Genomic DNA, 15,453 nt, shown 5'->3' with positions numbered 1-15,453 from the left:
GATTTATTCTATTGTTTTTGGGACTTTCAAGAGAAAGTGTTTTTTATGCTACATGATAAGTTGATACACTAGCAAATTAAAACAATATCCAAAGTACCTTTTTTTTCTTTTTTTCTTTCTTTCTTTTTTTTTTTTTCCCTTAAGAAATTAACCACACTACAAAGCAGATTTTGTAATCATTAGATTCCACAACGACCACCTCTTCCAATCAATATCAATATACCAAAAAAAAAAAAAATATATATATATATATATATATATATATATCAATATGCCTTCCCTTTTCTCTCACCACATTGCCCATGCATTTGGCCCCACCAAGTACAAATATACTCTTAAGGAAAAAGAAACTTCATAAATCACATTTTTGTTTGACTGTCAATCCACACCCAAAAAAAAAAAAAAAAAAAAAGAGGGAGGAGCTCATACATATAGGAGTGTACAATGATTGATTAATCATAAGGAATGAAGCAGGTTGAAGCTAAATTAAACAACATGAATGAGCATGTTGAAGTGTTTTGAAGATTGAGCATATCTGACTCAGAATATTATGATAGCATAAAATTAAAGGATCAAAGACGGGTTAATGTAGCCAAAACCAGATTCCTTGCAAAATACCCACCAAAACCAACTTCTCCATAAATCCAGTCTTTTCAAGACCACCTACTTAAAAAACAAAATTCAGGGCAGTTTTAAGTGTCAGACCCAGGACAAGCAGGCTTTTGTAGGCTTCAAGCTATAACAGAAGGATCAACCAACATATGGCTAAATGCCTTTTCTCTAAGTTCTGGCAGCTTAAATCTGGTACAACAAAATTGATCAGCTTCAGGGGTACTTTCTTTCTGTGACAGTCCACATTTTATGAGATTCAGGGTTGGGTATAAGTTTTCTGGTTTGCAGGATCTGATCCAGCCTGCATTGTGTAATGAAAATCTTATCTCTTTATTTATTTATTTATTTATTTTTTTTTGTGTTTCTCTTTATTGCTATAGGCATTAACATTAATGGGGGATAATGATTTGGGAATTGGGATGGTATGCTTCTGGTTTTTTGCATTTGAGATGTTCTAACTTGGAAATGATTGCCTAAATAGAAAGATTGACCTCAAACAAATTGCAAAGTCACAATAATATATGCGAATCATTAAGAAAATAACTACCTCTAAAATTGTATGTTTACTATAGACAGAAGAATTCAAATAGATCATGTACAATAACTTTTAAGATGAGATTTCGCTTTCTCTTGATTTGGGGCTTGCTTCTGAAAGCACAAGGGTGACTGGGCAATGATCACTTCCATAAAAACCTGGAGAGTCCAAGATCAGAATCATAGATTATAAGCACCAAGAGAGAAAAAGAGTAAAATTTTGGGAAAGGATACAGTTTATATGCATAGGAAATTGGGAGGGGCGGGACTCCAAAAGTTGTTGCATGTGCTGACAAATTATGAAGATAACTTTACTTTATATGAAGAAAAAAAAAAGAAAAATCCATTTGTCACTTTTGAAAAGAATCCACCAGTTAAGATGGAATTGTCATAGAAAACGGAGTCGCATGATTATTTATTCGTAAAAAATCAAAAACAACTTAATGTTTTAACCATTAAACATTCATGACCAATGAGGGACAGACATCAATAGCTATGGCTCTTCTTTAACTACAAGACGACCAAGAATGAGCTAACCACCATTCCTTGTTCGTAAGCCAATAGAATAAAATTGATGCAATCATGCAGTGTAATGGTCCACACCAGCCGGAATTTTCAGACTAGACAAGTCCTAGTTTCAAGCATTACTCAAAAAACACAGGTGAAAGCTAAATTTCTGGAAATGAATGATAAACCTTTTAATTCAATCCCTTGCCCATGAATTTCACAAGCAAGAATCCTATCTTTGAGTTTCTCTGAAACTATGAAATAGTCTATTCTCATCCTTTTGCCTCGATACCTGCAAGTAAATTAACCCATTATGATATCCGGGAAGTAAAGACCAATCAACAATTATCCAACCACAACCTACAACTTAAATTAATTATTTCTACATATTCTTGTGACGTGAGAAAAATACATATTTTGATCAACTGATATCAACATCTTACTTTCCAATTGGGTTTCCAGACCACGAAAAACCACGTTCGGTGTCCTTTTCTTCATGTAGGAGTCTGTATGCATCTATCAGCTTTCCCCTGATGCAAAGTCAATCCCATAGCAATTAACACACAAGAATTTGACTGAACAGAAAAAGGGGCTAAAGATACGGTTGAAGTTTGAAAGTTCAATATTTGTAAAATATGGAACAAAAATACAGCCAGAGGACACAAAGCCTTGTACTGTATATGTGAAGCCTATATCTGGATATACTTATATTTCAGGTAAAACAAATGGGTTATATCACTCACTGTTTCAATATGTTACCAAAACGCTTTCTCTCTGCTAAGGTAAATCCAGGCTGTCCACAATCCTGCATCATCAAGATTGTTCCATCCTTCAAGTTAATAATTAGATTGGAGTAAACAGCATAGTTCAGATGTTCAGAATTTCCACTGAAATTTAATAGCCATATTTCAAATGCTAAAAGTTTATGAACAATTATTCAATACAAACAGGGGTAGCAAATATAACCAAAATTAAAAAATTCATGGTGATTGATTTAGTACATAGGTATATCAGTCAAAAAACACATGTTCTCAATTATGAGCCATGTCCATTTTCTTCTAACCTCAGTGCAGAAATCACAAAAAACCTAATGGATTTTCATTAAAGAAAATACCAGATCCCGCTCAATGAATTAGTATTTTGAAATTTTACATAGCTACAATGAATATTCAATCCCAAGGGCCATCAAATGCTCGCAGACTAATTAGATACAAATATAAAAATGCAGTAGTTCCCACTTCCTACTCATTCAGTAGCTCATTCTCTACTCTTACCAGTTTTAGTTGTTTCAGTATAATAAACAAAATGTATATTAATCAGTATGTATTTGGCAGAACAAAAAGCCTCTTACCTCTTTATTTGGAGGGACATAACCATTTTGCTTTGCTGCACTGAAGAATTCTGGATGGCTCACATCAATCTCTTCATGGCTGCATAAAATTTTAATTTCAAATGAAAAAGTCTCTTACTGACAACATTTACGCATTCATAGAATGTTGCACAATTCAGATCAAAGTATGTGGTTTCTATAGAGAAAAAGCCAGAACAAATTCTGCACAGGTTGGTAAAACCAGAGAACTTCCAGAGCTTTCTATGTACATTGTATTAGATTAATTATTTTCAAGTTAATATCTATATTCTTGGTAGACAAGACTCTTTCTTTTCATTTCACTCCTAATGAAACTATCCTGTTTTGGTAAATACAAGCATTATGAAAACCAATTTATTTGCAAGGCATGTGTAAAAGTCATGAACTGAATATCTTAAGCGACTTGTCTTGCTATTTAACTAGTGCTTGTTTATTTATCCATCTACAGAGATCAATTGCCAGGCTAGCAACCAAGCAGAGGACTTCACACAGCTTTTGATTTATAAAAACAGATAAAAACGCATGACGAGGGAAAAAGTCGAAGGAAAAATAAAGCAAATGCAATTAATTTGAAAAAGGATAGAACAGTGCCTAGCAATCCCCATTTTCCTTCCCCCATCCCACCCCTATTCCACATCAAAGAAAAAGAAGAAAATTGAGAAACACTCGCCTAACATTTAGGTCACCACACCATATCAGAGGCTTGTCTGAGTTCTGCAAAACAAACTCTAAGATTCTTTTGTCCCATTTTCTTCTCCTTGGGAATGAGTTTTCCTCCTCTGTCCAGCCATTATTTGGCACATATGTATTTAACACACGGAATGTCTCAAATTCAGCTAAAATTACCCGGCCATCTGTTTCGTGCTTTGAAGCTAAAACCAAAGGTAAATATATGAATATAAAGAATCAGAACCAACCAAGGGGATAAATCTCCAAAAACAACTACATAGAAACTAAAACTTACATTCAGGGATGCATGGGCTTTTGAAGCATGATAATAAGACAATTTCTCGCAAACCATAACTTTCAATGGGATAAAATAAAGAAGATATTTATACCACGAAACAATACAAATTTTTGAAACCGACATACCTTTTTTGTCAAGATTGAAAAAAACTGATTTTGGTTGGAAGCATTTCTTTACAAATAGTGCAGTCCCTGCATACTTTGAATCTGAAAGAGACCACCAAACACGATAATTTTGAAACGGCGGGCTCGATAAAGCACGCATCATTATCTGCATTATTTTGATAGAAAAAGTTCACAATGATCATAATTATATATAGCTGCCATAAGACATTGTATACTGAGATAATGAAGATGATTTCTAAGAATTAATTGACAAAAGACTTTCAATAGGAATAATACCTGCTTTTCTGCGCGTGATGAACTATTATCATCTTTCAACTCTGCTGGGTTTTTAGGGGCACCTTTTGAACCAGCAGCGGGCATCCTTACTTCCTGATATTGGTGTGCTGTTAGAAGGTTCTTGCCCATATACTTGTCAAAATGTATTACTTTTTGAACTAACTATGATCATAACAAAGTGAATGATCAAACAGAGACAGCAGATAAGCAAATACAGAAGCTGAATAATTCAAGCTGACATCTCTAATTTGACCCAGAATAATATAAATACAGAAAGAGCTAACCACCAGATAAGAAAAAGAAAAAGAAAAAAAAAATCTCACCCTTTTTCACATTTTTATGAACAAAAAGACGTGAATAAAACAAAATTTCACCAAATTCGACTAGTATTGCTACAAAATCTTTAAAGTTCTAAAATACCCAAATACCAAATGTGCCTTCAAGCCAAAAGAATCAAACAACCACATGGCATTACACACAAGCTATCCATCGCAAACAGTACAGGTACTGAAATCCACCCATTTACCATGTCTCACACACACACTCATCAATATCTACCAAAACCCACTAGGAAAACAAGTCAATAACTTCGTCAAAGAGAAAGAGGAAGACACCTGTATAGCAATGACATCAGGATCAAAGCTAGTGACGAAGTTGGTAAACTCGGGCCAGTTGTTCTTGACGCGGAGAAGGAAACTATTTGCGTTCCAAGTCAAGAACTTGAGAGGCTCTTTCGTCGTGCTGTCCTCTGATATTTCTCCATTCTCATCTTTGTCCTTTTTGGAAGGTGAAATAGCGGGTTTCTTGGCTGACCCATCTTTCTCTACTGGCTGAAAAAACCGTTTCATCGTCTTCCTTATGCTCTGAGGCCTCACTCCTCGATGTGTTTGTTCCCCATTTAAAAAGATGTTCTTTTTTATTTCCCACAAACCCAAATTCCATGTAGACTCCAAAATATAAAAACCACCCTTTTTGTGCCCTAAACAACATTAGGACAATAGTCACCAACCATAAACTATATTATAAAAATATGATTGGTTATATACACAAAGAAATTATATCATATAGGTATTTTCAAACTGTTTTTTACATGTGTTTTGTAAAAACTGTTTCTTTCATACTTATAATCTAACATTATAAAAAATATAATATTTTCATCTTCATAAAAGTATTTCTAAATCAAATATAAAATAATTTAATTGGATTAAGAGCTCTCAATTATTGTGTTCTTGCACTTCAATCAATCTTTGATTTCTAAATCAAATATAAAATAATTTAATTGAATTAAGAGCTCTCAATTATTGTGTTCTTGCACTTGGATCGATCTTTGATTTTTTTTTTTCTTTTTTTGACATTTGAATTCTTAAATTTCAATTTTTTATTTCCTTGCCCTTTGATGCATTTTTTTAAAATTTATTTTCACCTTTAATTATATACTTCATTTCCTTTTTTGGCCTTTGTAACTTTTTTTTTTTTTTTTTACTCTTTAGCATTTTTAAATATGTAATGCATTTACTGCAACAATGAATAATAAATAGAAGAGAATAAATCTAGAATAATCAAATTTTTTTATCAAAATTTTGATATTCATGATTTAATAATTTTTAAATAATTTATCTACCCATGTATATAAGGTAATATCAATTTAACACAATTCAAAAACTATCTTATAATTAGTTATCAAAATTTTAATAAAAAAATTTAATATCTATAATATTGCTCATAAAAAAATAATTAAAAAATAAAACTAAAATAAATAAATAAAAGTTAAGAGCAAAAATGCCATAACAAAATAAATAACCAAAATGCAAAAGTCTAATAACTGAAGGAGGATAGATGTTAAATGCCCTTAATTATTATTATTTTATTTTTTGGAGATTGTGCCCTTAATTAATTAGCAGCTTTTATGCCAGTGATAAATAAGTTTTTGTTTTGTGAACATGTCTTCTGATGAGGATTTTACCAGAAAAAGGTGTTCTGATGAGGACTCAAACTTGTTTATGTAAACAGTGAGACCCCATATTATGTTGAATTGTTTAATTAGATTGCAAGTTTTCTTTTTCTATTTTTTGCTTGCTTAGAAAGATTGCAATTGGGTGGTTTAGAAAGTGGTTTTCAAACTTCCAATGTATCTTTTTTTACAATTTAATTCCCATCGGTTTACTATCATCAATTCCTACACTTTTTTAAGCTGCATGATTCTAGATTGTATAATGTTTATTTTAAAAAAATGGGTACAATATGAATTTATATTACTATTTTATAATTTTAACTTAAGTAATATACGCTAAATATTAAAAAGTAATATTTGGTAAAAGTATTGATATTTAAAAGAAAATAGAAATATTAAAAAAATAATTATTTTATAAAATAAAAATTTAAATTATATGCGGTATAATAAAAAGGAAGTAACTATTTTCGGTTTTATATTGACCAGCCACAAAGCCCAAAAAACAATTAAAAATCTATGATATAAAGAGAAAAACAAACAGAATAATTATTAATATAAAATCACTATCTAAGGTTTCTATTATTTTTAGAAAAATGTTGCATATTTGGGGAAAAAAAATTTATGTCTTGATCTCATCGGAAGAATAGGAGGAGTTGACATATGTAAAGTAGATTACCATTCGATTTTTCATTTTTTAAAATTTTGTCATAATTATGTGACTCCCCTTTTACTCTAAATTAGAAAGTTCCTCATCCCCAATATAAAAAAACAAAACAAAATCAAATAACAATACAAACTCAAATACTAAATGCCCCTTACTCCACCTTACTCCAAGAAAGCTTTTCATTTATTTATGTACTTTTAATTTATATATAAAAAAATACATTTAATTTCACATATTAATGAGAATATGATAGATTTTTTCATATCCAAAATCCAATCCAAACAATAAATAAAAAAACGAAGGAAAAAAAAAAAAAAAAAGAACCCCAGAAGTAGTGAAAAAGGAAATACGTTTTTATATACTTTATAATATTCCCGTACATGTATTTTGATAAAGTGGACACCTTTTTTTTTTAATCCTCCACCTTTTTCTGTTCCTTTGTTTTTACTCTCTCTGATTTTCACACATACCAAACAATACTCTCTCTCTCTCTCTCTTGTCTCTCACTCACACAAAGTTTGCACCTTTATTTTTTCTTTTCTTATCCCCCTTTTGCAGAATTAGGGTTTTGAAATGTGGAGGGAGAATGGAACCCTCTGAAGCTAGCTCCGTCCCCACAAACCCCACTAACGATTCCCAAAACGACGACGCTTCTTCAGCTCTCCAACCTTCGCTGCCTTCTTCTAATGGCGATCCGGATCTTGATCCTGCACCGACTGATCTCGATCAGGCGGCCCAAGGGGTCAGAGAGATTGAGGAACAGTTTGGGGAGATGGGTTTGAAGGAAAACAAAGAGGAAAATGAAGAGGTTGTGGAATCGGGTTTGAAAGAGAAGGAAGAAGAAGATGGGGCTGAGGGAGATTCTGATGGAGGAGAAAGAGAGAGAAAGGAGGAGAATGGGAAAAGTGAAGAAGAAGAAGAGAGTGATGGAGGAGAGAACGAGAACGAGAATGGGAGTGAAGTGGAAGTAGAAGGTAATGGTGATGAGCTGGAGAAGAACAATGAGGGTGGTGGTAGTAATAGAAGGAATCAGTATCCTGTTAGACCCGAAGCTGAAGATTGTTCTTTTTACCTCAAGACTGGAACTTGTAAGTTCGGATCCAATTGCAAGTTCAATCACCCTGTTCGAAGGAAAAACAACCAGGTATTTTCTACCTCTTTCACTACTATCTTAAATTGGGGGTAGGTGAATATTAAAAGTTTGCAAGAAATTTTTTTTTTTTCATTATTTCAGTTGAATAAGAGTTGTTTTGGTGTGTTTGTTTATTATGCGTATGTATAGTATATGGGGTAGGTGTGTATATATGTATGCCAAACTGGGTTTTTTATTTGTATAGAGTTATTATTATAGGTTTATGTATAAAGCCGCCTTCATGTTGTCAATTTTGATTAGTTATTTGTGTGCGTAGTTAAAGTCTGTTGGATCTCATTTTGATTTGATGATTTAAAGTAGTACGTGTGAAAAAGAAAAGAAAAGAAAAGGGAACTTAAATAGACTTTTCTATGTAAGCCTTAAAGGAAACTTGTCTCTGTCACTTGACTTGTTTACTATTGCAACTGAAATTTGTTTTTTTGTTTGTTTGTTTTATATTTTTAGTGGAAAGAAATAAATTTTGAGTTAATTTCAATCGTACTCATTTTATGTCTCGTTGTGTTTTGATGTTTATCATTTTGAAGGTTGCTAAGGAGAAGGTGAAGGAACAGGAAGAGTTACCAGAGAGGCCTGGCCAGACAGAATGCAAGGTTTCTAAAATTATGATGTTCAGAGAAGTTCTATACAATAGTTTTCTTCGGATGTCTCAAAACCCTGTGGAGTTTCTTAGATTTATTTCGAGTCTCTGCGTTTATCAGATGTTTTTGTTCTACAAATATGTTTTTTTGGTGACATCAGTATTTTTCTCTTCTCCTTGTATACCTGTATTTTTCTATTTAGTACTCTCTAACTTTCATGGTGGGCTAACAACTGTTTCATCATATCATAAATATTGAGCTTCTTGCAGTATTATTTAAGATCAGGGGGATGTAAGTTTGGAAAAGCTTGTAGATATAACCACACCAAGGGAAAAACTGCAGCAGCTTCAGTTCTAGAGCTTAACTTTGTGGGCCTGCCAATCCGAATGGTATAACTTTTAGGATTTATATAAGATTTTGAAAAATCTACTGTACCCACCCCTGTGAATTCTATGTTCTTTAGTATTCACTATTTGGTCATCTTATGTTGTAGGGGGAGAGAGAGTGCCCCTACTATATGCGAACTGGTTCCTGCAAGTATGGGGCAAACTGCAGGTTTAATCACCCTGATCCAACAGCTTCAGGAGGATTTGACCCTTCTTCAGGATATGGTAATGGTGAACCTGTTTCATTGCCAGGTGCGCCACAATCTCCTATAGCATCATGGTCTTCACCAAGATCTTTGAATGAGACTGCTCCCTTTGTGCCGATGATGCTTTCACCAACTCAGGGGGTTCCTCCTCAAAATTCAGAATGGAATGGTTATCAGGTATTTGAACCAGCTTTTTTGCTTTTTGCTAGAAGGTACTTGAACCACTTTAATGTGGCAATTTGACTGTTTTTTTTGGGGTCTGTTTTGAACCAAGTCTGCTATATCTGGGCATCAATCTTCTTTTTTGTGATGCATCATTTTTTTTTTTTTTTTTTGTCCCTTGGGTGATAGTAATAAGCAAATTATTATATTAACTGTGTTATTTTCAGTTCTTTTGTTGTCAAACATTTAAATTTAATGTTTTCCTATGAAATTGCTTTTTGGAGTTCATGCTGTATATAAACATACATGTGAAAACCAACCTCCCTCTGTCCCAACAAAAGCACTCCCATCACCATGGAACCTCCTTTGTTTATAAGTTTATGCTTCATGTGCTATCTAAAAAATTTGATGGTGGAGTTAATAATTGCTTGCAAACTGCACTTCATTGAATTGTCTAATAGTAGTGATTTTTGCTTTTGTGCTGGCTGTTAGGCTCCAGTATATCTACCACCAGAAAGGACCTTGCCTCCACCTCCACCGCCACCATATGTTATGAACAGCCCAGTGGCTGAATCCAATATCTACACACATCATCAACCTCTTAAGCAAATTGAGGAATTCCCAGAGCGACCTGGACAACCTGAATGCAGTTACTTCATAAAAACTGGGGACTGTAAGTTCAAATCTAATTGCAAATATCACCATCCAAAGAATCGGACCACGATGTCAAACCAGATTGCTCTTAGTGACAAGGGCCTGCCTCTAAGACCTGTAAGTTTACTTTTCCTTCAGGGCTTGTGCTTTCTTCTAAGGGGAAAAATCTGAACACTTCTTACTTATTGTGCACGGAAACACATATTTCATACCATGGAAAAGGGAGCCTATGTGTTCTTTAGAATCATGGAAAATGTGCTTTTTATTCTCTAATATTTCTTGTTCCTTCCCCCAACCTCCTGGTTATGTATCCTTTCTGGTCGATGCTGAAAAGAATTTATTCCACAAAGTTTTCTATGCCATGGGATAATCTCCAAAAAATATTGTTTAATCAAGTTTGAATACCTTGAGTAGATTGAGAATATGCTTTAGTATTTGATTGTTGAAACGTAGTGTTATGCATATCAAAATTTGATATTAAATGTAACCCCAAAAAATTGATGCATACTTCTTTGTAGAGTGAGATTCTTATGTAATTGACCTACTACTAATATATATTAGTAACATGTTAGTTTGATCAGTTCCATCACATATCATAGCTTCATGGTAATTCTTTAAACCTATAGTTGTGTGATAAAAGAAAGAATTTCACGACCCTAACATTTCTTTTCAAAACCCAGGATCAGAACATCTGCACGTACTACAGTCGCTATGGCATTTGCAAATTCGGGCCAGCTTGTAAGTTTGATCACTCAGTACACCCACCTCCGTCAAATATATCTGGACTAGGCCATCAACATCCGTACGGTGACTCAGCAACTATGGAAAGGGCTGGAACAGCTGGGAGTAGAAACAGAAGTGATTCTACAATTCAGCAGCCGGTTTAATGAGTTATCTTGCATGAAATACCTGCTAGAGTTTAGGATTCACTCTATCAAGGATTTGTAATTTTCTTCTTTAACATGAAAATTCTAATCAACTTTTTTGGTCCAGCTGCCACAAGCTTTTCAAAGGATGGCACTTTTTAAGTTTGTCTGGTAATTTTAATTACGATAGTTGTATCAAATCAGGATATGTAAATTATATCTTATTTATATAACTCACCAAACAATACAAGCTGCAATTGTGATATCCGCTTATTTTCTATAGTTGATTGCTTTTCAATAACCATCCTGAAGTGGGTATCCCCACTCATAAAAAAATAGAATAAATAAATAAATAAATAAAAGAAAAGATGGGTATGTGTTATATTTAATGTGACAAAAGTAGAGATCTATACTTGCTACTCCTTTTGTGGCCCTGTTTTGTTCCTTCTTTTTCTTTTATGTAAAATCATTCTTTTTAGTGACATTACGCAATTTCCAAGACCACCTTGAAGTGACATTATGCATTTTGTTTACTTTTTTGTTTTGTCCTTGTGATTTATATGGGTTTGGGGTCATTTACAGTCGAATCCTATACGAGTAAAGGTTTTGTACCAGACTGGTTTTGTTTTTATTGCTAGCATGGTCTAGTATGGGGTACAAATAGGGATACTTAGATTTTTTTGCTTGCGTTACTTTCCCACATGAAAGATTCGCTTTATTCTTTTGAGCTCATTCATTATTAAGAAGTTGCTTTTTAGGAAATTTAGCTTTTCATTTGCCAGTCTGAAAAGAGAGAATGAAATTGGAAAGCCCTCAGTATGTGGTTGGGGTTTGTAACATACTAGTGTCATCCTTGTTTGACTGTGGATCTACGTTTCACTGAAAACTTGAAATTGAGAAAACATAATGTAACCAAGAATATTGAAACAGGACAAAAAATGAATGAAAAGCCAAAATAAAATAAATAGATAGAAGGGTATAATTCATTAGATAGCCAGAAAAAAATGCCACAAACAAGCAAGAGGCTGAAAGAGAATGGCTGAAAATGGTTATTCGAGTAATTCTGTCACAAACTATAAATTATAAGAAATTAAAAAACCATAAATTATAAGTGACATCAAACGAAAAATAGTAATATAAATGCTCTTATTAGCAAATAAATGATATTCCACGTATAGAGCGTAGCGTAGAACCACACAGATTTGGGAACAATATGAATGTCTGGGAAATGTTATGTTTGTATGTTACATCATCTTCCTCACTTTCATTCTATATTATAATACAACTTTTAATAGGCAAAGCACATATAGAAGGCAAAAGAAAAGAATTAAAAGGTAAAAGAAGAAATGCAAAAGGGGAAAAAAAAGAAAAAGAAAGAATAATTAAATAATTCAAATAAAAGACTATAATAAGATATTAATTTGCTCTTCCACAGGTGCATAGAAAGTGTCACATTCCACATTATGTTCAGGACCCCAGAAGCAGCAGTGAGATTTCAACCGCAGCAAAACCATCTCCTCTGCATTCATCAAGTTATGTGGTAAATTGAGAAATCGCACAGTTAAATTCAGTGTTGGCAAAGAAACAGAACAAAAAAATCAACCACACCAAGGATTGTAATTACTTAAAAGAAGTGTACCTTCTGGGGATAGGGTGGATAAGTCTCATTTTTGTAGGCAGAATCATTTCTTCGTGGAGTTACAATCTTCACAGCAGCAGCACTGGTCTTCTTCTCATCTCTGGCCTTGTTGAATATGACAGTGAAGCCTTCAGCTGATGCAGGATTATTTACATCCCACTCGCCGAATTTAGGCAATGGCCGACCTTTATCCTGCTGAAGAAAATTGCATAAAAAGGAATGCTATTAGTACTATTTTGATATATAGTTTGATGTGGTTCTATACCAATAACCCAGAATGCATCAACTCGTAATTTGTTATAGCATATGAGAAACATCAATAAGCTTCATTCTATAGATTTTTGCAGTCAGGAATTTGGGATATTCAGAAAATTTCATAAATTTGTCCATCTAAATTTAACTTGATCACAGATTCAAACATATACAACAGGATAGAATACTAATATTATGGAATATTCCAAATCCCATGCCCATGCAGGTGATGAGTAGCTTGAATAGCTTTAAAAGTTGTTTTAGTGCCTAGTAGTACTATAAATGTAGATATTTGAATTGGGTATTCATTGTTTCTGACTCGTACCCACATTTTAGCTATCTACTTTCTGAATTACGATTACATAAGCTTATGTTTTATTACAATGGGGAAGCAGTTAATGGACACCTCAAAACCCAAATTAAAATTAAAAAAAAAAAAAAAAAAAAAAAACAAAAACAAAAAAAATGTCATTTACAGTAATGGGTGGAGAGGGTATTGGCACAGGAAATTGAAATATCAGTTTACTCCTAAAAGTCCTATATTTTCAACAATATTCTGTTCTAAGGAATCTCTTTGACAATTCCCTTGGAAGTTAGAATATAAACCAAGTAAATTACAAAGTAATTGAGTTTTCTACATTTACACCTGGAAAAATTTTAGGTGGCCAAAACATAGTTCATTTCCGTGCTGACAATTTCAGAACAAATCCTCAAGCATATCTAAGCTTCAAATTCTTATACTCGTAATTAAGGCATGAGAAATTTGTTGCAGGCCTAATTCATAGCCTTTGTAGAATACGCACCAGAACCATAATTAAGATCTAAGAAATTTGAAATTTAAGCATGTAAATAATGTAAGAGCGTTCCTCTGGGACCATTTTCTTTATATATATATATATATATATAGAGAGAGAGAGAGAGAGAGAGGATAGTGTTTCTTGATTTTAAATTATCTTTTATCTACCAATAGATTACATCATTTCAATTACCATCACTCATGATCATGATGATTTAACATAAACATTCGTCAAGAACATTGGTACAAGAAATAAGGCCCATGTGTATATTATATATATATATAATCATTCATTTAACTATTAATTATGTGGCATTAAAAAAACTTTTAATTATGTGTCTCTAAACAGGACTAAAAGAAAAAAAAAAATTTCATTATATTCAAGAAAGAAGGAAATTAAAAAAGTTCATTAGTTTGTCATAATAAGAAAATATAAAATTCCTTTTTGGATTATTAAAATTGGTCCCTAACAATCTCTTCATCGAAACCTTAAATTCATTTCCGTTTTTCACACTTGAATGGGGAAAATAAAAAAAAAAAAAATAATAAAATTTAATTGCCTTATGTAGACAATCTCATGCACAGGCAGAATTGGAAATTAACAGGTTATCAAAAAGCTACAAGACAATGGAAATAATAAGTTGAATTTTCCATCAGTATTCAGATATAGATTCTCATGCGTAAACAGAATTCATGAAAAACTAAAATATCGATACAGATTTAACGACCAAAAAAAAAAAAAAAAAAAAAAAAAAAAAAACAGAATAAAAGAAGAAAAGAAAGAAAGAAATTCTTACGGTGGCCATTCTGAAAAAGCCAAAGGAGTTTAGACCGGTTGTTTGGAGGGAAGGAATGTGAGGAGAAAGTTTTGCAAGAAAAAAAATATATAAATAAACAGAGGGAAAAAAAAAAAAAAAATAGAGAGAGAGAGGAGCGATTTATTGCGAGGAAAAATAGGAGAGAATGAGGAGGGCTTCTTCTTCTTGTTGCTGTGGTTGCATGCAACTACGTATTAATAACATACACACGTCGCTCACCTGCCCTTAAAACTGTTTTTCGTTTTCTTTGTTTATTTGTTTTTTCTTATTTTGTGGAAACCTAACTTTATTTGTCAAGAAAGTTGAATATATTCCTTAAATTAATCAAATTACTGACTTTCAAATTTAGTTCGTTTGGTTGCTTCAAAAAAAAAAAAAAAAAAATTTAGTTCGTTTGGTTCTTTGAATTCAAAAGCGTTCCATTTTGAAATAATATCTCGTCTAAAACATTTTCTTTATTGTTTCAATATGAATATTAGTGAATTTGTTATTTTAATCGGATATTAATTATCAATTGCTTAATCATCAAACCCATTATATATATAGACTTCGATAATATTTTTTTTTATTCTTATTTTCCTAAGTTGTTGATGAGCTTACTTTGATGACTTTTAGTCATTCGTCGCTAAATGCTTCCAAAATAGAAATAAAACTTATTTTCAAGAATTTCAAACCCTCCTTTTGAACACTGTTCGCCACCAGGATGACTCATGACCCATAGATTCAATGCCATTCGGTAATCACTACATATGATCGTCATGTCTGCAATAATTATCGCCAGCCATGGCAAATAGAAAGTCTTGATAATCAACAATCATCTTGATTAATGGAGTAAATAGTCAAAGAACAAAGTCGGATCACGAACAATTAGTTTTACTTGGCTTTTGATAAGAGATTTCTTAGAGCTGCAACATATCCAAAAGACGAAATATATAAAT

At 32.7% G+C, this 15,453-nt stretch overlaps 3 protein-coding genes across 5 annotated transcripts; 1 reads left to right on the top strand and 2 right to left on the bottom strand.

Moving 5' to 3' along the window:
- Nucleotides 1–1,104: 1,104 nt before the first annotated feature.
- On the bottom strand, nucleotides 1,105–5,359 carry LOC107418164 (DNA-(apurinic or apyrimidinic site) endonuclease). Of its 2 annotated transcripts, none has more exons than XM_025073350.3 (9): nucleotides 5,005–5,359; nucleotides 4,391–4,483; nucleotides 4,115–4,259; nucleotides 3,693–3,894; nucleotides 3,005–3,083; nucleotides 2,397–2,482; nucleotides 2,097–2,183; nucleotides 1,842–1,945; nucleotides 1,105–1,305 (listed from the first exon to the last, which is right to left on the bottom strand). In XM_025073350.3, the coding sequence occupies exons 1-9, from the start codon at nucleotides 5,236–5,238 to the stop codon at nucleotides 1,220–1,222; spliced, it is 1,116 nt and encodes a 371-aa protein (XP_024929118.3). In that variant the 5' UTR covers nucleotides 5,239–5,359; the 3' UTR covers nucleotides 1,105–1,219. The 2 variants fall into 2 exon arrangements, with proteins under 2 accessions (XP_024929118.3, XP_015882317.3); XM_016026831.4 differs by having other exon boundaries at nucleotides 2,397–2,458; nucleotides 5,005–5,355.
- A 2,120-nt stretch (nucleotides 5,360–7,479) lies between these two features.
- LOC107418197 (zinc finger CCCH domain-containing protein 43) lies at nucleotides 7,480–11,275 on the top strand. The gene is made up of 6 exons (XM_016026874.4): nucleotides 7,480–8,149; nucleotides 8,683–8,748; nucleotides 9,006–9,125; nucleotides 9,230–9,505; nucleotides 9,983–10,261; nucleotides 10,825–11,275. Exons 1-6 carry the CDS (start codon nucleotides 7,592–7,594, stop codon nucleotides 11,029–11,031), a joined length of 1,506 nt encoding a protein of 501 aa, XP_015882360.3. The 5' UTR covers nucleotides 7,480–7,591; the 3' UTR covers nucleotides 11,032–11,275.
- Nucleotides 11,276–12,142: 867 nt separating this feature from the next.
- On the bottom strand, nucleotides 12,143–14,665 carry LOC107418198 (protein NOI4). 2 transcript variants are annotated; one of them, XM_025073826.3, is made up of 3 exons: nucleotides 14,495–14,665; nucleotides 12,650–12,841; nucleotides 12,143–12,529 (listed from the first exon to the last, which is right to left on the bottom strand). In XM_025073826.3, the coding sequence occupies exons 1-3, from the start codon at nucleotides 14,501–14,503 to the stop codon at nucleotides 12,506–12,508; spliced, it is 225 nt and encodes a 74-aa protein (XP_024929594.1). In that variant the 5' UTR covers nucleotides 14,504–14,665; the 3' UTR covers nucleotides 12,143–12,505. The 2 variants fall into 2 exon arrangements, with proteins under 2 accessions (XP_024929594.1, XP_048329940.1); XM_048473983.2 differs by having other exon boundaries at nucleotides 12,650–12,844; nucleotides 14,495–14,661.
- Between the last annotated feature and the right edge of the window lie 788 nt (nucleotides 14,666–15,453).

Source organism: Ziziphus jujuba, chromosome 2 (assembly GCF_031755915.1).
Source record: "Ziziphus jujuba cultivar Dongzao chromosome 2, ASM3175591v1".
Classification (NCBI taxonomy): Eukaryota; Viridiplantae; Streptophyta; class Magnoliopsida; order Rosales; family Rhamnaceae; genus Ziziphus; species Ziziphus jujuba.
The sequence above is the reverse complement of the archived record's forward strand: the minus strand, read 5'-3'. Positions and strand labels throughout refer to the sequence as shown.